The sequence below is a fragment of the Megalops cyprinoides genome, chromosome 13 (assembly GCF_013368585.1).
Source record: "Megalops cyprinoides isolate fMegCyp1 chromosome 13, fMegCyp1.pri, whole genome shotgun sequence".
In the NCBI taxonomy this organism is placed as follows: Eukaryota; Metazoa; Chordata; class Actinopteri; order Elopiformes; family Megalopidae; genus Megalops; species Megalops cyprinoides.
Window position 1 is genome coordinate 9,813,839 of NC_050595.1, and position 23,391 is coordinate 9,837,229.

The window sequence follows — 23,391 nt, forward strand, 5'->3', positions numbered from 1 at the left end:
ATACAGTGGAACAGGTTTACAGCTTTGTTTTATTTGAACAATTAATATAGTCTCTCAGTTTCATTTCAAATCTGAGGGACTAGACAAAAATACAGGATTGCCACTGAATAGAAAGGTCCCAAACAGTTCTCATAACACATCATTGCATGCAGGAACATCTCGCTGCCACATTCACCCCCACAACATGGTCACACTGCTGGAACAGGTTTGTCAGTACGTCACATGTCAGCATGTCACAAAACAGTCTTGCATCTTGGTAACACTGAGGGCTGAACATTCATACTATATTCTCAAACACAATTCCTTCCTCTTGCACCTACTATGGCACTTAATGGAATTTGGCATGTTATGTAATGACTCCTATTATTGGATTGTGACACTTATGATTTAGTATCATCTCTGCTCTTAACCTAATCTTCTTATATGGACTTTGTAAGTCGCTCTGGATAAGAGCATCTGCTAAATGTCTAAATTTCAACATAAATGTAACATAAGAGGATGGGATGGATCCCTCTGACTCTCTGGGAATATTTCAGGCTCCATTGGGTATGTGTGATGATGCAGGACACAGGCTGAATATCGTAGGAGGTGTTTGGAATGAGAAGCTGTGCAGTAGAATCCACACTTAGTGTTACAGGAGGCATCAGGGGGTCTGGTGAGCAGCAAGCTTCTCGGGAAGGGTGACGGTCATGAAGTGCACCCTGTCCTGCTTCAGCTTTTGGCCCACTGTCTGTTGCAGGTTCAGTTTTAGGTACTCCTCAGTCTCCCCGTAGAGTGGCCACTTCACCAACCCTGCTCCATTGGGTGAGCTGAGAGTCAAATGACATCAGGATCAGGGCCCAGGTAGCATCCCCTCCCGTTCTACACAAGTTCAGGTAACATCCCCTCAAATCTATATTTGCGCTTAGGTAACCCTCAAACTTGCATTAGGGTTCAGATAACGTCCCTCAAACGTACATTAGCCTGAATAAGTGTAAGTATCAATGCATTGTGATAAATCAAGAGCACACTGTTACCCAGTCCGAGCGAAGTTCGCCCAGTATGCCATCATTGTTTTGCACAGCTCATCCTCCTCTTTGCTGATGGGACCTAAGGCAACACATTCATAGATATGGAATTACTATGTATTGCAGCAGAGAGAGCGTAGCCAGCAGTGTGGTGTAGTGGTATGGGGGCAGGGCTTGTAACTGAAAGATTTCCGGTTAAGTTCACTGCTGGGCCACTGCTGTCATACCCCTGTGCAAGGTACTTCACCCACAAATGCCTCTGTAAATATTCAGCTGTATAAACGGATGAAATTGCAATGTAATGATGTGTGTCCGTTGTGACTAATGATCAAAAGAAAATCAGATAGCATTGGCCCTTTTGGAGATGTTTGATGTTCCACCTGGACAATCTTTATGAAAAACGGATATCTGTGATTTGAGCTTCATTAAGGTGAGAACATATGGCAAGTGTTCTATATATGTGTGTCCATCCAGGGCACCATATTGGGTAAATCGATCTAAGACACATTAATTAGGACACTAGACCAGAAAGATAATTGTACGCCTATGGACAGTCCCTCTTCTTTACTTCATATGGCATTGGTCATGTCAATGTAATTGTTCCCAGCTATTGTCACATGCGGTCATGATTTGTTCATGCCTACCTGTAACCATTACACAATACCTGGAATACTGACTGTGTCAGATTCTGCCTGTAATAATACCTGTAATCTCAATACCTGTAACCTTAATGTGGCCATCCCAGAAACATGCCCCGAACACAAAGCCTACTTCATCAGCATGGTCAGCCTTGACAAAGTCAGGCTTGTTTTGATGCACCAGTGGCCTGTGCTGGTACTCATACAGGTAGACTGGCACGTCTGCATCTGTGAGAAGGTGAGAGGGAGGGAGAGAGAGTGACCACCAGGTACAAACTAATTACAAAAGAATTGGATAGACAAATACTTTTCATGTAATCATCAAAGCCTGTCCAACATTATATTACTAGCATGATGATGGTAATGTTTAGTATTCTTATATGTTTATTGGTTTAAATGTGCATTTGATTCTTTATATTTGAACTGTATTTTTTGTACTGTATTGTACTGTATTTGTTTTCATTTGTACTGTAGTGCATATTTGTATTATATTTTTGGCATTATTTCTGGAATGCATTTTGTGCTAATGAAGCATAATGAATTGAACTGAAAGACAAACTGATACAGACCAATAGAGAAAGAGAGACAGAGAGAAGAAGAGAAAGAGAGTGACAGGGAAGGAATAAAATACAAAAAAGAGCGAGATGAGACAGAGTAAAAACCACGATAAGAAAAAATAATTACTTTAAATGTACACATTTGCAAAGTGCACTGAATGACAAACATTTCTTTGAATCTGGTCATTGCTTCATTGCTTACAGTCTAATCAGTGCTACACAGATGTTTGAGAGATGTTTGATAAAAAAAAAAAATGCACAAAGGTAACATGGGGCCTCTGTTTGCACAGGGGTGGTGCTCTTATCTGTGATTCTAAGCTTGACCTTGATATTTGATAGACTGAGCCTGACTGTCAATGACCTTTGAGACACTGCATGAGTAGGAGTTTCTCTAGCTAGTACTGGGAGAATGAGGATTGAGTAAGCCTTTATGTATTGGTAGTATATTAGTATTATGACACCAATCACAGTGTTCTGTGGAGAACAGAATTTTTTTTTTTTTGGTTCATACAAGTCAGTGATTGACAGTGCGTGATAACTCCTTCCTCTATGGGATTCACAAAGCCCCATTCTCCCACACTTGAACTAAAGGTTGGGACCCTTTGGACCAACCTCTATGGTATCCAGCTGCACGCATGATGGGAAGAGCCATGAACAGATCCCCCATCATTTCTGTGAATGCGTCTCGGATAGCTTGTGGGGTCTGTGCATCGCGGAGGTATTCTTCCGCAATCAGTTCGTTCGTACCTGGTGCCTGAAAAACGCACGGAGCTCTTTCAGAGTGATGATCTTGCAAAACGCTAATTAAAGGCTAATCTTCTCTCACTCCGCATCCAACTGTGGCGATGAGCAAGCAGTGCTTTACAAAGCACTTAATCCAACCTTTTTTGGCAAATCGTTTCATTCACCATTGATTTATTTGAACCAACTCGAGCACTTTGTTGAGGACAGAGAAGGGATTTGATTGGTTAGAGTCAGTTGATTATTTTAAAACCTGTGCAATTAAATCACAAAGCTATGTTTGCTCATCATAACCAGTTGTGGTAAACCATTACACAGCATATATTGGCACTAATTCCACTCGGAGAAGGAAGAAGTGGGAGAGAGGATCTCACCAAAGTAGGGAAATACATCTCCATCACGGACATCACTGTCTGCTTGTCCATGCCTTTTTCCCACCCAGCAGGAACAAAACTCTGAGGAAAGCGCAATGACAGCACAACATGATGTGCGATGACAGCGTAAAAACAAAGCATGTGTGAAACTGAGTGTGTGTGTTTGTGTGTGTGTGCGCATGTGTCTATGTGTCTCTGTGTATATATATCATGTTAACTCTCAGTAGACCTACCCGAGGGAGAATCCAGCCAAACTCATGGTTAGTCATTCCTAGAAGCACTGGGACCTTGAGGAAATCCTTGCTTTTAAAAATATCTTCGACTGGCCTTTTCAGAAACACTCCATCCACAACTGCTCCAGGAAAGATCTTCATCTGGAATGCCAGAATGACATAGACATGCTCCCATGAAGGGAATCTCACACACCCACTTGGGCACCCTCAGGAACTGCTTTAATTGTTGACAGTGACCCCAGTGCAACAGAGCACATGGTGATGCATTCACTCAACATCTGTCTGCTGATTACATGCACAGCAATGGGACCACCACTTTTACGCTTCACATACACAGCAGAAAAGTCACAGCCATTGAACAGCAGGCAAACTACAATAAAATCTTGCAATACAATCATTGCTATTGCAATGGACACACAAAACAGCCAGGACACAACTATTCCACTGCGCGCACACACACACACACTGCAACCAAATAACAGCTGAGTGGTTCTGTGAGGCAGCATTTGTGGGTTATGAATTCAAGCCCTGAGCAAGTCATGCAGAAGACTGCTCCAGCATTCAGTCTTGTGAAGACAGTCTGTTGATGGACTGGCACTCTCTCCAGGGGCTGTGAGTGTCCCTAGTGCCACTATATATATATATTTATATATATATATATATATATATATATATATATACACTTGCATTGAACAGTATGTACTGATAATCAGACATGATTATGAATTGAATTAAAGAAAATTCAATGCATATTTTGAAATTTACTCTGCCTATATGCCCCTTTTATTCCTTTCATACATTTGACAATGTATTACTTTCGCTAACAGATCATGAGGCTTTGCACAGTCTCTCTGACTTCCAAGTCATCATGGGTTCAGGACATGGTTCTTGGTCTCATTCACGTCCTGCGGAGCCTTATCATGGGTTTGTAAGTGATTGCTCTCACCCTCACTGTGGCATTGATTAAATCCTCCTCCGTCCTCTGCCTCATGCACTGAACTAGCTCCTCTGTGGTGCTTCGATCACAGTCGGTCAGGTTTGCGAGTATCTGTCACCATAAAGAGGTTAAATAAGCACACGTTTATTAATCAGCTACTGTGGAAACTCTTTTTTGCTTTCTCTCCCTCACTCCCCCCACCCCTCCCTGCCCTTTAGCTTTATCCGTTTAGCATCAATCTGTGCTTTCATTAATTATAAACTTTCATGCATTTCTGATAGCAGACATTGTCCACAAGCAGGGATCTGACATATAGGTACCAGGTGAAGAGGACTGCAGGACTTTATGAGCAGCTATCAGGTGAAAGGGGTTGGAGGGTGGTACGGATGGGTATTAGGTAGAAGAGCCTGAAGTAGTCATGTACCTTCATCTGTGGCAGGGGGTTGCTGGTGGAGTAGGAGCTCAGTGTGGCCACTCCACTCTGAGGGATCATCTTATGAAACAGCCCAGCTGTCAGTGGAGACAGAACCTATCAAGAAACGGAGTCGCGCACACACACGCACACACACACACACACACACACACACACACAGACACAGACACAGACACACACAGACACACACACACACACACACACATTAGTCTACTCATTCAGGCATTCAGGGCTGGGACTGAGAATTTGGTTTGTACAGGTAGGGTTAAGAATTGTGTGCTTTTATGTGTAATTCTGTTATCCATAATCCATGTATAACTGTTGTAAACAAACGAGTTCTCATGTCACACACGCAAATAAGGCATATTTGAATTTCAGTTTGAATTTGAGAGAGAGAGAGGGGGAGAGACAGATGGGGGGGGGGGGGGGGGGGGGGAGGGAGAGGTAAAGAAAGACAGTTCAACAGAACAAGGCAGTGACAGGGCTTGCAGCTTCTGCTTTGTCAACTCCCACCTGACAGCCCCGATGAAACAGAGGTGAGACTCACGAGCATGGAGACGCTGATCCCCCCGGCCGATTCACCAAAGATGGTGACTGACTTGGGATCCCCTCCAAAACTCTCAATGTTCTCCTGCACCCACTGGAGGGCAGCGATCTGGTCCAGGAAGCCCCAGTTCCCCTTGGCGTGTTCATCTCCAGTGCTGCGGAAAACAACAGCATTTGAGACACACCCACAGCACCTGAGGGTTTTTCTCTGAGCAACTGTAGGCAACGTAACCTTTCTATTGTTTTTTTTTTTTCACTGAGCTGATGGCCCTCAAAAAAAACTGATTTGATAAATGCTTGGAGTAACTAAATACTTCTTCCTGGAAAGAATATTTTCAGAGCACAATTCGAGTCACCCTTGCCCATCTGATTAACCTTGCAGTAGAAGAGGGCCATAAGGGCAGGGGGATAGAGGAAGCAGCTTTTCAACACCAGACTCAGGTGGCACTCTGAACAGAGCCACTGTGTCCTGGAAAATTCATCTTTCCTGCCAGAGGTATAGAATTCCGAGCCTGGTGCAAACTGTTGAATGCGAGCGAACACATTTTGCTGGGTATATTGTGTCCAATGGAATGCTGTTCTGTATTTACTGTAATGCACTTCTTTATCAACGATAGAGTCTGGTCTCATCACAGGATGTGGGGAATCCCAAAAGACTGCAGCAACCAGTTGAGTAATTCTGTATCACTGAGACAATGAAACTGGAGTGTGACCAAGAATCAAGAACCCATCCAGAAAAAGAAAGAAAATACAAACCGAAGATGCTTTATTGTTGCCATACCTTAAGAATCCGAGAATTCCCAAGCGATATTGAATGATGACAACGACCACACCCTGATAGGCTGCCAGAGATGATCCATCATACTGGGCTGCCCCGCCCATTACCAGACCACCCCCATGAATCCACACCATCACCTAAGCGACAAAATCAAAGAGCAGAGTCCACTCTGACACCCAAAATCAGTGCTGACTCCCCCACACGATGACAGAGAACAGTACTGGTAAGTGCGCACACGCTAAGTGGTCAGTTAAACTCATGGTCAGTGCACCGGACTCTGGAACAGAGTATTGTTGTAGTAAATAAGTCAATATTTGTCCAAAGCTGTGGACACACACTGATGGTCAGTCAAAAAGGTTTATGCCCAACCATCACCTGTAGTCACTGTGGTGTGTCCTATATGTGACCTGTAGTTGCCTGCTGTTGATGGCTGTCACTCTCAATTTAACATTTGATTTGAGATTCAGCTGCCACTGAGAGTATTTATCAGAGATGGTTGGCACATCCTGGCCAACTGTACCGTTGGAGTAGCTTGACCAATGGTCAGATGTGTTCATCCCCAGCTTTAAATATGGCTCTGACAAGTGGCAGTGTTGTTTGTGTTTTAAATTCATCTTCATGACAAAAAAGCACTTTGTCATCAAGTGTGTTACTACGCTTTTGCTGCTAATTCCTTTTTGCAAGACAGTGATACTAGATTCTCACAAACTTGAGAGTTAAACACTGTTATCTTCATGCAGACAGATTAAAAACAATGCTGCCACTTGTCAGACCTGGATCTCCACTCAAATGTTGGTTTAATTAATGTAACATTGCTCTGGTCAAGAGTCTGGTGCACTGACCAGGAGTTCATCTCACTGCTGAAAATGTGTACATCCAGTGGTACTGTTACCTCTCTCTCTGTGCATGTGTGTGTGTCCTGATGGCCAGTGGGCATGAGTAGAGGTTGCAGAAAAATGACCTTTTACCTGCTTATCATCTTAACCCTTTTTTAATGATTGACAAGCTGTCCGTTATGTAGAGATTACGAATCAGCAACTGGTTCCTTTTTGCTTAAGTGACTCTTGTAGCATTATGGTATCTTTAAACACTTCACATTACATAATTGCAATTGTGAAAGAAACAGACTGGGTTACATTAAAATAATTTTGATTGTGACAAAGAGATTATAAATCTTTTAACTTAAAAGCAGTAATTTTTTCATTATAACTACACTGATTTCATGTGAGGCACACAAAGGCACTATTACAGATGCAATCATGTAAAAAGACATGAGTTGCTAATGTGTGATCCTTGTTTAAATTGCCATGCTTGTTAATCATGCACAACAATCAGAAAAAGGTTCAGGATGATTATCAAATAAAGTCAAGTTTTCTGCCTCGTCTATTTACGGCTCACAAGTTACCACAGGTGCATGTGTGTTAATGTGTGTGTGTGTGTGTGTTTGTGTGCGTGTGTGTGTGTGTGCGTGTGTGTGTGTGTGTGCGTGTGCGCCTGTCTTTGCGTGTCTGTGTGCGTGTGTGTGATCTCAGTGCTCACCGCTGCTTTTTCTCCACCTGAGGGCTTTGATGGAGCATATATGTTGAGATACAGACAGTCCTCCGAGAGATCTGGTATTGTGTAATTAATGGCCAGAAGTTCCGATGTGTGGGTAAGAAAATCAGGGTTCTGAATACACCTGCAATGCAAGCCCAGGTAAAAAATCCCCTATAAAATCAAATGTTCGTGCAATGTTGCAACAATGCTATAGCCATATTCTTGCTCCTGAGCATACTCACATTTTGGGCTGGGTCCTGGCGTCTCGCACGCCCTCCCATGGCAGGGCGGGCTGGGGGGCAGCTAGCCGTAGGTTGCCCACAGGGGGGCGGGCGTATGGAACACCTAGGTACCTCTCCACAACCTGGTCTGTGCCTTTCACCCGGACATGATCTCCCAGCAGACTGCCGCTCCGCACTGACACCACAGGACCCTCTACAGGAAACACGGCAAACACCTCACCCTTTATAGGACTATGCTAGAGATTACCTATACAACAGGCATGCAAAGCTTATCCACATAACCTATACTCACGTGTGATCAACACATCACTCACAATTTATTGTTCACAATATTGGAATTTCTGTAAACATTTGACTTGTATGTTACTTATTTATTAAATATTTGTTTTTTTTAATAGTGAAGGAATTAATAATAAGAAAGTAAGAATTAAGAAGTAAGCTTTGGCTGTTGGTATGCCACCTTTGACTAAATTATATTTTACTGTAAATATCAATGTTAGGACCTGACATTAATTTAAAGCATCAAATGTACCTCATGTGAGAAACATTAAATTTTATAATGATTTCAAACTGTAAAACTGAAGTTTTGCTACTCAGTTATTAACTGCTTACTATGAATTTGCCTACTGCTTAGAATTGTATTTATTAATTAAGTTGTATTTTTTAATCCCAGTATAAATGGGACCTTACAAAAACATTTGACAACAATTTTTAAAGTGTACTTGCTGCTCGGCTAATAAAAAGTATTCCTGAATCATTTTCTTTTTAAACATGCTAAAAGGTGCTTTGAGGGTTGTTCTGTGATGTCAAAACGATAAAAACGATCGATGTGTCCGTCCATCGAGCGACAAGCTTAACTTCCACAGGCTTACATATACCCTCACAGACAGAGAATTAGAATATTTCAAAATGAATGCAGTGCAGATGTGTTGCCAGGCTCCGGTATGGCCGGCCAATGCGCCAGCCTATTATAGCACCTGAGTATGAAATGAAAAATGAGTGTTAGCCTACTTACCTGCTTGTGCTGTCCTGAAGCAGGCTGTCAACATACAGGTGCTGAGCAGGACACTTCTTACCAGCTCCATTGCTACACTGCACCGAGACACTCACAATGCCTCTATATATCTACATCCTTTCCCAGCACACACACGCACACACACACACACACACACACACATCCACACACACACACACAGCCACTCTATCTACCAGTCTCTCTCTAGTTCACACACACAGAGGCACACATACAAATCTTGCCCTTTGATCCGTCACGCAGGCTATGAGCTTTGTGCAAATAAAAGCTGACTGCTTCCACTTATGTACATGCACTGAACCTCCACAGATCCCAAATTTATGACATCAACCGGTACCCCCCATGACCCATGCAAAACTCCGCCTTTGGACCAGCAAACACCACATCGTGCAAAATGAACTCTTAACCACCGATGTAGCAGCTCTGTCATCCTGTGTCCCTCTGCCTGGTCTGGATTGGGTTGCTACCTTTCAACACACGGAAATACCAACCCACCACCAACACCAGAAAAACCCTGAAAACCCCCTTTCTGTTTGTGAGACGTGCCCCTATCAAAGCCTCTAGCTGCGCTGGAGCTAGCTCTCAAACCAAATGTAAACTCTCTCTCTCTCTCTCTCTCTCTCTCTCTCTCTCAGTCTCTCTCTCTTTCTGTCTCTCAAGACTGGAGCGGATTGAAGAAAAGACAATGAAGTTCGAGCGAGCATTTTACTGTCCACAGAAATATTGACAAAGAATGAACGTTCTGCAATTACCGGTCTTTCTCAAAACAATACCGGTAGACATTCAGCAAGTAAAGAAACAGCTGGGTGTCATCCCTCGGTCAGGAGGAGGTTTTAAGAGTGTTTGTAGTGGTCTCATGGAAGGAAATGGATGGCGACCGGAGTCCCGCCGGACCAGGCTCATATTCACACCTTGAGGTGCTACCTGCCAGTGTGATGGCAGTTGTGACAGGAACTGCCATGACAGGAATGTTGTAAAATCACCAGGTTGAAAATTATGAATCCACATCCTGTTGGGGTTATGTAAGGACTGTGACTTAAGAGGTGCAGAAACCTGCACACACCACCCTGAAAAGCACACAAAAGAGCTTGTCTCAAAGCCACCTTGGCCTCCTTTTGGGATTTTTATTGGCTGGTCTACATATTCCCTACAATAATGATGTCACGTTCTCCATATGCTACGTGACTAAATCAAAGTCCTACCATTCACAATTGGTCTGACTCGTGAAGGGCCTCTCGACTGCATATGTAGGGCAGAGCAGTTCTGATTAGCACAGTGGCCACTAGGAGGCACTGTGAAATAAGGCAATAACAGTGGCCAGGATGTAAAGAATGTGGTTGATAGTTATGATTATTTATTTGCCTTGCAACCGCCCTTATTCAGGATAACTCATATAGCTTTGCATATCACCAGTTTGGACATTTAGTGATGCAAACAAAGTTAATAACCATGTTTCAAGGAAGAAACAGGGCCACACCTGGGAAGTTAAAATAAAACCTCCGGTTTAGCTACCACAAGGCCACAATATTGCCTCAGTCTGACCACAACACAAAGGTGGACAGAATTCAGGTCTGTTTGAAGTGCAAAAATATGTATACATTGAGTGTGTTAAAAAGGTATAGATTCCAAAGGAATATATTATTTTCCAAAGAAATAAATGAAATTTCATCCTCAAGCACAACATTTAAGGAAAAACACACTATTAAGAGACAAAATCATAATGTCTCAAAATATGGATAATATAGTCGAAAAAAAGTTGTCGACGGCATTCTATTATTTTCTAATTTTGTGTGTTTCTGCTTTTGTAGAAATTATTCAAGTGTTCAAAATTTCCACCAGGGGGCAGCGTGCACATAGCATATTTGGCAGGGTTGACGCTCAGTCGTCCAGTTTACCTGTGCAGTATCAACAGTTCAACAGTTACTACGTGATAAATCTTCAAAAATGCATCTACTGGATTTTCTTAATAACATTATTATTCGAAAATACTAACAGGACACTTCCATCAGAAATGTCATTGGCAGCATAACTCTTTAAATGTCACTTACAAAATAAAGTTAAAATAACATCAAATAGTCTTCAATTAAATAAAGTACCACCTATCCTTGTGAATTTTTTTCTGCAAACGTTGACGGAATAATATTTCCTCAGTGCAACCGAAATGATGATAACGATGATGATGATGGCGATGATTACGATTGTTGTTATTTCCGCTGTTGTTATTGTTAGCCGCCTGCTTCCGACAATAATCTGAGAACTACAATACTTATTAAATTTCTTTATCTGAAAGAGTAAGAGCGCTCGGGCACGGAGCGTAAACGTCGCTCCACTGGAAGAGCGTGCTGCGTTGCATCACACGCATGGGGCGTTACGAGGGCGTGGCCGGATCGCACATCGGCTGCACTGTTTGATGACTTCGGTCTCCATTCACAACCACAAGCTTGTAGTACAGCGGGGAATGGAACTGGAGCAAAGCGAAACAATAATACGAGCGCAAAGGCCATTCTAACTGCAGCTAGAGCGACAGGCTGTGGATACCGCTCCCCCCGCGTTTTTAGCAAATACGGGAAATCGCGGAGAAGACGTGAAAGGCGAGAGATCGTTCACACCTGGGAGGTCAGTAGAAAAGTAACTAAACCTCGCGCATCTGCTCGCCGTGGCACGAGACAGCGAGCCTCGCGGACAATCTCAAAGTGCAGGACATGCGGATTTCTCCGGCTTGGGACACAGCCGGGGTGTATTAGTTAGTTCCTTTTGAACAGATCGCTTAACAGCAGCTGAAAGGGGGGGAAAGCCATGTCCCGAAGAAAGCAGAGTAAGCCCAGACAGATCAAACGTGAGTATCCATAAAGTTATGTTTCATTTAATATTCACCAAGATTGATCCATTGCATGTCGCCCATTAGTTGTTTGGAAAAGTTGTAGTCAAAACCAGCTACGTTCACAGCTACTGTCAAGCCGACTACGATTTCTGAATTCCCAGCGATTATTCTTGCCTTTATTCTCACAATGCCAATAAACACCGTGTGAATCACGTTCAGGTAGCCTGCTCAACGGAATTATAGTGTATTCAATATGAAGAGAATGTTAGCTAGCTGTTTAGAGCTTGTGATGCGCCCGATTGTGTCTTTGAGCGTAATCAAGATGTTTCACATCTTAAATGATACATATTTTGCGAGGAGGTAAATTTGTTGCGAGGTGTGAGTGCAATCAACCGATATCAAGCTATGCGTGCACACATGGCCCGTAGCGTTGGTGCGATAAACGCGTCAGTTTCGTAGAGGCACAGTCATCATACTCTCATAGTCACAGTGATAGGCTGGCTGTTTTGCAATAAGTTTCGAAGCATTAACTGCTTTGTCCGTTGTGGTTACTGTTATGAATTGGGCGAAAGACAGAACACAAATAATTTTAAGTATCCTACTGCTGTTTCCATAGCATATTCGAATATATTCCACCAGATAGTGAAAAAAATAATCTGATAAACACGTCCTTATAATTACATGGAATTGAACGGGGATTTTTGCTCGGTCGTCACCTCGGTCATGTCATTTGTGTGCTGTGCCGACTCGCTGTATACCCTTTTTGTTTTATTCTCCCTTTAAAAATAAGCGTGGTCCGTACGCAGATGAACTGTAGCCATGGTTTCCTGTTTAATTCTAGTTTGAAAACGTCACTGTTCTCTGAAAAAGGCGATGTGCGCTCAGATAAACAGCGATCTGATCTCAGTCTAGATAAGGATTAAAATTGGATCTTTTTATTTGTTTTCTGTCGGTGGCTGCTTGGAGGCTGGCGTTGCATTTTCCCCGGCTTTTCAGTCCTGTTTGCAGAGATCGGGACTTCAGATAGCGCGCGAGCTGATCTCACCCGCCGATTGGGATTACAATTGGATATTTTATCTATGCCTTCCTTTAACTCTCCAAAGCACGGCCACCACTCTCTCGCACTCTGTGAAGCTTTTTACAGTTGGGTGACTGGGTCTCTGTGTTTGACAAGTCCTTCCTGTTTATAAAATGTGCTAAGTTTTATCTCAAGTCTGTGATCTCACAGTTGATAAAATTAAAAATAAAATTGGTCTCTCTCTCAGTTAAAATGAGCAGCAGTGCTGAAAAGTCGTTTTGCTCTGGTGCCAGGCAGTGTTTCAGTTCTGCCTCCAGAAACGATGCCACGGCGCGATAAGGACAGTAGCAATATCTTGGAGGTTGAATTTGAAAGGGCTGTTCAAAAATAAATATTAATGCGAGTCAAAGGGAGAAAGCGACTCTTAGAGAGGAAAGAGAAATCTCCTGATAAGGTAACATTAGCATACTCTGCTGTGTGTAAAGGCGGTATCGAGGTTTGTTTAAGCGCCTCTGAGGGCTGAAAGACGCTCCTATGGCACAAGTCTGGTGCTGGCCCGAAACGATACTTTAAAGTGGTTGTCTGGAGAGATAGGGAATTACGGCTGATGTCATATTTGAGGAAGTTCTAAAGTTATTATAGCAGCAAAATGTTGCTTTTCTTATATGTTGCTCCACGAATACGTAAGTCTACAAATGGGTATCTGCAGCCTCATATTTTCTGTTTATGAACAACACCTGGCATTCTGCATAGAAGCAGAATTTTTTTTTTTCTTGAGGCTACAGGTGGTTATGTGTGGTTTATTTGAGTGTGTTTATCTGATGGTTGAGAAGCAGCAGTGTTTAAAAGTGTCTCTGTACATTTCTCAAGCTGCTCTCCCAATAGCTGTTTGGCTATTTGGGACTCCATTGGCCGGGTGCAGACGCCCTTTGATCTGAAGTCGAGGGAGAGAGGAGATGTGCTGTCACATGGACTGGCTGTCAGAGTTACCAGGAATATTTATGGCTCAGATGCTACCAAACACCTGGCGTGAGGCCTACCCACCGCCCACCTGTATCCTGAGGCCTGCCCACTATCACCCACCACTCTCTGGAGGCCATTTCACTACTGCACACTGCTGTCCTGAGCCGTTTATGTTTATATACCACACATCACTGTCCGATGTATAAGAAATAAGTGTACGTCCTGGACATGACGCGTGGAACAGGAAATTATGTCAGGGTAAATGGAAGCAGTGTCTCCCTCTCTTCCCTGCTCCACAACTTCCAGTGTAGCGTTCCACATCCAGCTTCTCTTTGAACAAGCTGAGAGTGGCAAAACCCCCAGCAGGAAGCAGGAAACTGCAGCTGCATGGGACACTAGTCCAATCCCTACAGGGAGCACGGCAAGGTGATGATGTCATGGCAATGGGGAGCAGCGCATGCCCTAAACTAAGAGATAGCCCTGACTGGAGCTTCTGCCACAGCTGAGAGGGTCAGATGTGTCTGGAAATCAGCAGCAGAAATCACCCCCCCATTCGTCCACAACCAAACGCAATCTGTGTATTACAATCCAGATGTCCCTGTTTTCATCTTACTGTTCAGTTTTTTACATGCCTTCCAGATCAGCGGGTGATTTTCAGTGGATTTGAAAAAGCGAAGCTGCATTCCATTGTCGTCATCAGCACCCCCTTCAACACTGACCCCTCGCTGCCACCACATGACTCTTTCTCCCCCTGCCAGGCTATTGCCTAGTTTTACTTCTGTCACGTTGCTAACCTATTTCTGTTCGTTCTGGATAGGAATGCATCACTTGTGGGCCAAACTGCCTTCAAAATCGCTTTTATATTATAGTATGGAAATTATTGGATTATAGTATGGAAACACGATAAGGCACCCACAACTATCATAATAAACCGTAGCGGCCAACTTTGGTTAGAAGCTGGGTAAGGGTGGGGCATTTTTTTGCCTGTCAGTCAGTGCATGCCATGCGCCGTCGGTGGTTGGTGACTGACTGTGACATGCAGCAGGCTAATCTACCGGGAGGAAACCCAGACACCCTGCTGGAGCGTACAGAGCTGGACTGCATCTCTCTCCTGGGCGCTCGGGGTTGGCCTTCTTTATCAGGCTCTGCAGCCCAGATATTTCCCCAGCCCCGTGACCCGCCTGATAGGCAGCCTCTCTCCGGTCCCATGATCCTTTGTGCCTTCACAGATACCTCTGTAAGGAATAACGGGTTGGAGCTGGGCTTGACCTTTACTGTCTGTCACTACGTCGCCCTGTCTTTTCCGCTGAGGAGAGAGTCCGGTGACCGGCAGTTACTCTGATGCCGGCGACACGCCTCACGTGGCAGGGTTTTTGTGATTGCCGGTTGATGGCGGCCCGTGTCATGTTTTGCTTGAACCCCGTATTCGGGAGGTGTGTTTGTGCGCGCCCGCGTTTGTGCATGTCCGACGCGCTTCGCTCTCCTGATGGCCAGATCTCTCCCGCAGATAAGACGGCCCTCCCTGATATAGTAATGCAATTTTTTTTTTTTCTCCCAAACTTCCTGCTCTGGGGTTTATACTCCGGCGGTTGAGATGGGAGACAGGATAGGGAGGGTGGAGATCGCTGTGCTGATAAGGGCGTGCGAGACAGACGGAGGCCATCGGCATGGAATGCGCATGCTAATTATGCCCAGCTCCTCCGATCTCATCTCTGCGATCTCTGTGTTGTTGTTTTGGACTGGCTGGTCCATGTGTCCTGTTGAGTAAAGCCGAAAGAAGGACAGACAGACATGATAACAGACAGGGGATAGAGCGCAGAACACAGGGCTCCAAAGCGCCCCCCTCTATGAGATTGTCACAGCTGATAAGCCAGCCCCAAGGAGATGGGGACTGTCCCGACTTCATGATGTCACACAACAGGCAAACAAAGTCAAAGGGCAGAGAGTATTGTGTGGATTTTTTTTTTTTTTGCATATGTGTGACATCCGGATGCATTATCAACTAGATTGTGGAGTTTGAATTATCAGTAACCACTTGCCCACCCCTCCCCTCCCCTGTCATGTAGAAGTTCTGAGATCAGCATTTCAGCCATCTTTTTGATTTACATTCTTCAAAGATAAGAAAAAAGTTCTTTAGTCTCTCCGGCGCTTTTGACCAAAATTTTCTGCTTTGTTCCACCAGCCCTCAGTCTCACTTTTGTTTTTGGCAGTTGGACAGTTAGGCCTTTGCAATCTGAAGTCAGGATTTTCCTTTTTTATTTTCCAAATTTTATGAGAAAACAGGAAAAACCTCTCAGCTGCTTGGTGGCTTTGCCTGTGTGTGTTTTTCCCTCTCTGTTCTGCTTTTAGCTCGATGTGAACTTAAGATAAGCCCTCAGGGCCGATCTGGGTACAGATAGAGATCGCCAAATGTGATAAGAGTTCTTATCTGAGTGTAGCAGGCAGGAGCGAGACTCCACTGCAATAACAAAGTAGTACTGAGGAACAGCAGGCCTACTCTGGCAATTAGTTCTACTGTTAATGTGATTAATGTTGTTGTATAATTAGATGATAGGTGTGAATGCATTTTTTGTCTCTCTTTCGCCTGTGTTTTCTCCCTAACAACCATTGTAAGTCAATTAATTAAATTAAAACTAATAGCACATATTACTTACTGTAGATTCCATGTCAGATAATTATGAGATTCAGGGCCTTTTTTTCCCCTTGATGTTTATCTACAGATTGTGGTTTTTATCGTGAAAAATAAGACAAAAACTTTGTGCACGCCCATGTGAAGGAAATAAAAGAAACATGCCGTGCCAGAAGCAGAGCTGTTGTGCTGATTATGTCCTGAGATATTAGATGGTGAAAGATAGATTCAGGCGGCCTCCGTTCGTCATGTGTAACTGCCACTCCTTCCTGTTTTCGGAATGTATCTGTTGTGGATTCGGGGTGCTTTTCCAACTTTCGCATTTTTTCTCGAAGCATAAGGAAGCGTGGGAGGGTGAGGGAGGGTAGATGTGTTTTTGCAAGGAGTCGAGGTGCACAAGGTGATACTGGTTTGGAGATGAGTGTGTAGGTCCTGCAATTGGCGTTTTGGAGAAGGCAAAGGCCCACAGGTTTTCTCAGCCACCAAACAGCAGGATAGGGGAAAATGGTGCACCTCACAGTGTGGGCATAGTATAGTTATAGAGTACAACATTCCCGATAATACTGAGGGCCTTTGATAAACATAAAATGATTGCAAAGAAATTTAATCAAGCATCATCAAAGGAGTTTATTTTCTTTTTAAAGAAAACTTTTTTTTAAAAAAAGTGGTTATTTGTCAGTCATATCCCTCTTTCCTGTTGGGATAGTGTCTTCCTTCATGTCGTGACATTGCTTGCTCTCCTGTCGTGACTGTGTCCTCCCTCCTATCATTATGTCACTTCTCAACATGACTGTGTCCTCTCTGCTGTTGTGACCGCATTCAGCTCTGATGCCACTACAAATCCAAGGGGAAAGGCATGGGAAACCCAGATATTTCTTGTTCAGTGAGTGTGCTGTTTGCTCAGAAAGTCAAGCGTGAAATGCATTTTTTTTTTATTAGCAGCCTTACAAAGCTCGCTGTGCAATTTTATACCTTACACATTTGTACAGGTTATTTTTTTTTTTTTTGATAGAGTACTCGAGTTTAAGCTCAGAGATGGATTCAGCATTGAGTGTCTTTGTCCATCCTACTATTATTTTTAATATTTGATATCAGAATGGTTCTGGTCAGGTGAGTGCATCTGTCTTTCAGATTACAGAGCTTACAGAATTGCATCCAGTTACAGATGAGCGGGAGTGTCTGAACTGAATACATAGGGATCTGGCCTAAGGTCAATGTAGGGAGGTCTAAGGAGGGGAGAGGGTAGGGAGATGGGGGAAGAGTGGAGGAGATGGAGGAGAGGTAGAGCGAAAGGAGAGACGAGAGGGCAGTGGAGCGGAGGTCAGGGAGAAGGAGAGGCGAGCATTCTGAAGCCAGGCGGGGTAGGAGTCAGCCAGTGCGGGGACAGTATGTAACACTAATGTTATGACAAGGCCTCCAGTGCTGGCGATAAGAGAAGCATTAGCCTACTCCTGCCGACTTCAGCCTTTTCTCCTGGGGTGGAACGGTTCCTCGACAAACATCCGAGCTGACAAGGTTTTACGACCTGCAGGCAGAGCAGAGCCGAGACGCAGGAACGCACAGGTCGGGGAAAGGCTCCCCCCCACCTCTCTTGCTGCCGTTAGGTGGAATCTGTGTGGAAGCGTGTTTAGTTTTAAAACTTTCTATTTCCCGATCGAGACACAGCCTTTGCAGGGGTCTGCGGGGGGGGGGGGGGCTTTCTGATTGGATGTCATTCTGCACTAACTCCTAGTCTCTAATTCCCAGTTTACTCCACTCTTGCATGTGATTATTGAGATTTGCTGCTCTTATTAAGTGACTGCTTAGAGCGGGAGAGGGCTGGAGACATACAGGCAGAAGAGGGGAGGTGGGTCAATCTGGTTCCTCTGTCTTATTGGGGACACTGTCTCTGTCTCATCCTCTTTCTTACTTTCACTCTCCTTTTCTTGCTCCTTCTCCCTTTCTCTCATCGCCCCTCTTCCCTCTTAACCCCCTCACTTTCTGTTTCTCAGTCTCTCTCCCCACTCTTTCCCTTTCTCTTGTTCTCTTCCTTTCTTTTTCCCCCTCTCTCTCGCTCCCTCCCTCCCTGTCCCCTTGTTCAGTGTGAGTCATTGAGGGCTCTGTTATGATGTTGTTGGAGATCTCAGACTGGTTTGCTTTGTGCTTGTGTAAACTATGCAAGTGTGTGTTCTTTGGCTGATAAGTAACCTGCCGTCAGAGAGACTGTGTGTGTGTGTGTATGTGTGCGTGTGTGTGTGGTGGTGGGGGACTGACCGGGAAGGCTTGGTAAACCCTTCAGAATTGAGTCAGGGAGTGGCATAGGACAGTCACCTCCCAGGTGTTCTGAGCATGGGTGTGCTGGTTTCCTTCCGGGTCAAAGGTCACTGTGCTTTTGTGTTTTTTTTTTTTGCTGAGTGCAGGGTGTGTGTGGGACAGCGGCTGAGGAAAGGCAGTGATTTGACAGTGGGAGCCCCTGTCCTCCCTCTGAGGGGGGCCTCCTGCGTTCTGCACGCAGCTCGTTTATCACCCAGGCCCTCTCTGACAAACGGCTGCTTCTGCGACCCTGCTCTGGCCCGACCCCCCTCAGTCTGATCGTCCTCGCCCAGACGAGGGCAGATACCTGACTGAGAGCAGCAGCTAGCACCCAGCGGTAATTAACTTTAAAGAGACGGTCTTTATGAAAAACAATCTGACTGGTTGTTTAAAAAGTCAAGGACTGGATGTCTCTTTCTCAGTTTTTCAATCACTGTTGATATGTGTCATTGTGTATGTATGACTGTAATATAATATTACATTATATTATTGGCATTTAGCAGATGCTTTTATCCAGAGTGACTTACATAGGTTACAATTTTCTGGGTTAAGTACCTTGCCCAAGGGTACAACAGCAGCACCCCAGCGGGGAATTGAACCGGCAACCTTTGGGTTACAAGTTCTGCTCCTTATCACTGTGCTACACTGCCACCCCATAATATAATAACGTATTATATAAATTTATATAATTTCATATAATACTATATGTTGTAGTATGTAACATAAGCATGCGTATGGTGTGCAATGGTGCCTAGGAGCAGGGAAGCTCTCCCTTGACTGTCCACGTGCGGCAGAAGTTGGGAACGGGGATCGCCATCTTTCTGCTGGCCGCTGTCGTCTGCGCAGTTTGCAGAGTGGTCCCGCGCTGAACTGCGCAGCTGCAGTCAACACACAGAAGCAAGCATGGCTGCTCTCACTTTGAGTCACGACCAGTGCCAGGTGGTGAGCTGGAAATGGGGCGAGCAGAGAGCACACCTTCATGATAAAAATGCTCCTTAACCTAATGATTGTCTGACGTGATTAAGCAAGCACGCCAGTTTAAATAAGAATCATAAATGTGACCCAGTCTTCACCAGTACCATGATAGGTGATTCTTGCTAAACCTGGCAAGCTGATTAATCATAAAAACAAGTTGAGGACCATTATCAGTGTAAGGGTAAGTTCTGTATTTGTATCTCGGGTCTTGATCTAAATGCAAACAATACTCCTATATCTTTGTTGTAGCCTTACCTAGTTTTTCTCCACCTTGTGCTGTGTGGTGATATGGTTACACAGTATTAAACAGGTTTTTGCAGTGTGGTTAAATTGTCCTGACTGGAACTGGGTTTGTGCTGTGTCGGAGCAGTGGAGCTGCTCATGTTGGTCTCATCTCTCCAGAGAAGTTCTTCACCCACCCCCAACCCCCACCCCTCGTCCCTCCTGCTGTCTTTTTTCAGAATCTGACATTTCAAAAGACTGCCCATGGAATCTTTATATTCATTTTCCAGTAATCTGGCTTTTTTCTCTCTCCTGGCTGGCCCTCCTTTAATCCCTTACCTCTGTGCGCTTCTGCACTTTCTTCCTCTCTCCCTCTCTGTCTGTGAGCTCTTTGTGCGTTAACAATACCCCAATGATGGCTGGCACCCCCCCCTTCCTCCTCTCTCTCCTCTCTTCATCACTTCATCTTCTTTCTCTCCCTTCCATTCCCTCTCTCCCTCTGTCCCATTTATTACTTCCTCTCTGTCACTCCTCCTCTCCCCCTCTCTGCAGAGCCCTCTTTTGCCCCTCATCCCTTTCTCTTGTTCTCTATCTCTTCCCCCCCCTTTCCCCAGCTTGTGCCCCCCAACCCCCCCCACACTCCTCTCTCTCCCTCTCTCTCTCGCTCCCTCTGTCTCCAGTCAGACCTCTGCCCTCTGTGAGCCAGGTCTTAGCGGTATGATAATGTGGAAAGTTGAACTGGCCCCATTACAGCTCGGGTGATGGGAGCAGTGATAAGGGGGTTGATAATGGGTGGAGATAGCGCAGACGCGGGGCCCAATAGCCAGCCCTCTTTCCCCATTATCATTCCTGCCCACCGACGGGCTTCCAGCTCTATCAGCTCTCCATTTCCACTCCTCCGACAGATAAGAATGGAAATACTGACTTCATAGCTGACTGATTAAAGTGTCTGCCTTTCTTGATAATACACAGATAAATTATGTTTTTTTTCTCTCTCTCTCTCCCTCTCTCTCTCTGTCTAAAAAGGAGGGGAGGGACAGAGGAGAGAAAAACCTGTGCTGTGGTAATTTCTCTTCTCTTGTTGATTTATTTGAGTGGGAGAGAGTGAGACCGGGAGAGAGAAACGAGGGGGAATAGTTTGAAATAGTTTGTAATGAGCAGCGGTGCTGGAGAATGTGGAGTTTGATTGTTGGATAGTGAATCCAGGTGAGCGCTGTCTAAAAGAGAATCTCACAGAGGGCTTGTGTGTGTGCACAGTTCGCAGTCTCCCTCTTCCTCTCACACACACACAAACACTGAACTACACATTCCCTAATGCTCACTAACACACATACGATTTCTATCCCTCTCTCTCAAGCACAAACACACACGCATGCATTTACACACACACACACACACACACACACACAAAACAGGCTCACTTACATATACATAGTTTGAGCAGATACAGATATTGCTTAGGAAAGCATAGATCACTGAAGATTAATGTTGTACATTTACGTTCGGTCTTGTACTTATTATCTGTATCCATAACTGTGTAACAAAGAAATTCTATATAAAATGGCTTCCTTATTAGATTACAGTAACAATACAGGGCTGTACCTCAAGATTAGGGAAGGGGAAATGAAGACACCCCTCCATTACCACGGTGACCACAGGAAGTTGTGTGGCCCGTGGGTAGCCCTATCTGTGTGCTGATGAGCGCCATTCAGAGTGACGAGCATTTCCGGGGCAGGTTGTATTACTGATGCCTCTGTTCTGATAATCAGGCTTGCAGATCTGCCAGCTGCAAATGCATTGTTCAGTTCGAGAGCCCCCGACCTCTCCAGCCTTCACTGCCCTCTAGGATCCTCTCTACCACCCCGTCTGGTGTCCTCTCTTTGTGTGGAAGGGTGTGTATTTGTGGGGCCTGTCCAGACAGTACAAGTGTATAGGTACTATAATCACACAGGAATGGGAGTGTATGCCAATGTGACGGAAAAGAACCCTTCCCCAGTGCTACCCCAGGAGGAGTGGTTAGAACTATCTCCAGAACCCTCTCCATGAGATAATTCCCACTGTTTTATCTTTAGCATTTCTGTTGAGTACAACCGTAGGAATGTTCTTTAGTACCTGCAGAACAGGAATGACCCGTGTAATTTCTGCCTCTGTCACCTCAGAGTCCGTCGGGCCAGTTGTTGTAGCTTGCCCTGCAGAATCTCTGTCAGGTAGAACAGTCGGAACCTTCTTTGGAACCTATTAGATAGAACAGTTGCAAATGCGTTTACAGTCTCCTGCATAAAGAAAAGCAGGAAAGGAAAAACTGTCTCTGAAGTTCTTCCATCAGTTGGAGTGCTAGCCATCAGGCTGACTTCACCTCAGGGAGTGTTCTTGGGAATGCAGCCTTCGAGAACAACGTGTCGTTTATCTAAGGCACAGAAACTGACCTTGATAGATTAGAGGGGTTCGTGTATGCATGCGTCTGTATGAGGGAGAGGAAAATAATTAGCTTGCGTGGAATCATTTTCTTTTTACTTTGCAGCATACATTTTCCCCCTGCCTTGTTCCCATCCTCGGGTTTAGATATGGCGTTTTTCCTAAATTGTCCTGTAACCCCTCACAAAGCTGTCAGTGCACTGAATTATTCACATTAACAGGCTGCTAAAAGCCGTGCATAAGGTTAATTTGATACCAAAAGGCAGGACTTCATTTTAAGGGCAGTGGTCCCTTTCAGTTGGGCTGCAAAGAACTGGGAGTGGAAGAAAAAAAAAAAAAACGAAACTTTGATAAAAAGCTAAGATAAGCGAGTGACTGTGTTGTGTAGGAGTTGATATCAATGTTATCTATCTCTCTTTTTCTCTCTCCTGGCCCTTCCGTTGTTTTTACTCTTATCTCACTCCACCAAAATGCCAGGAACAAAAAGAACGAAAGAAAGAAATTACCGCTCCAATTATTCATGGGCTGCCGATAAAATGTTGACACGAAATTAAAAAGAGTATGAGGATATTTTTTTTTCTGTGGCGATTGTTTTTATTTGAGTACGTACGAGGTGTGTGTCAGCTCACTTCACGCAGTGTTTCCCCTCCTCTGTTTCGGAGAATCGGTGAACCTTGTTTAACCCTTTCTCTTCCCCCTCACTCTCTCTGCAGATATCACCCCCCCCCCCCCCCCCTCACCCGGCGCCCCCTCAAAAAAAAAAAAAAAAAAAAGATCCACACTGGTTTTCAGCACAGCTCTCTGGCTGGTTCAGATAAGCATGACCTCAGTCTGACACAAATAAAGAACCAGAAACGAGGTGGACAGGCTGCCGTTGCCGTAGACGACAGCAGCGCGGTGATTGTTGTGTTGCTAGGACATGGAGTCGATGCTCAGGAGCTGAGGAGCTCTCCACCCCCCCACAACAAAGAGCATGGTTCCATCTTATTGACCCTTCCTCG

General features: G+C 44.6%; 2 protein-coding genes across 2 annotated transcripts in view; one reads left to right on the forward strand and one right to left on the reverse strand.

The window, feature by feature from the left end:
• ces3 (carboxylesterase 3) lies at positions 1 to 9,145 on the reverse strand. Its single transcript, XM_036543674.1, has 13 exons — positions 9,038 to 9,145; positions 8,023 to 8,215; positions 7,784 to 7,922; positions 6,248 to 6,381; positions 5,468 to 5,621; positions 4,912 to 5,016; positions 4,497 to 4,598; positions 3,551 to 3,691; positions 3,318 to 3,398; positions 2,815 to 2,956; positions 1,727 to 1,873; positions 1,017 to 1,089; positions 1 to 809 (listed from the first exon to the last, which is right to left on the reverse strand). Exons 1-13 carry the CDS (start codon positions 9,105 to 9,107, stop codon positions 644 to 646), a joined length of 1,647 nt encoding a protein of 548 aa, XP_036399567.1. The 5' UTR covers positions 9,108 to 9,145; the 3' UTR covers positions 1 to 643.
• Positions 9,146 to 11,491: 2,346 nt separating this feature from the next.
• Positions 11,492 to 23,391, forward strand: part of zfpm1 (zinc finger protein, FOG family member 1) — a 69,877-nt gene continuing 57,977 nt past the window's right edge. The window contains exon 1 of the mRNA XM_036543673.1: positions 11,492 to 11,891. Coding sequence (XP_036399566.1) covers positions 11,852 to 11,891 — 40 coding nt within the window. The 5' untranslated portion in view covers positions 11,492 to 11,851. The remainder of the gene's footprint in view (positions 11,892 to 23,391) is intronic.

What these genes read in the sequence shown, in the direction of transcription:
- ces3 (XM_036543674.1), bottom strand. Translation starts at nt 9,107, where the DNA reads ATGGAGCTGGTAAGAAGTGTCCTGCTCAGCACCTGTATGTTGACAGCC. An exon ending in CTTCAGGACAGCACAAGCAG is followed by an intron (nt 8,216 to 9,037) that starts GTAAGTAGGCTA and finishes TGTTTCCTGTAG; the next exon opens with AGGGTCCTGTGGTGTCAGTG. An exon ending in TGGCCACATTAAGGTTACAG is followed by an intron (nt 1,090 to 1,726) that starts GTATTGAGATTA and finishes GTGTTGCCTTAG; the next exon opens with GTCCCATCAGCAAAGAGGAG.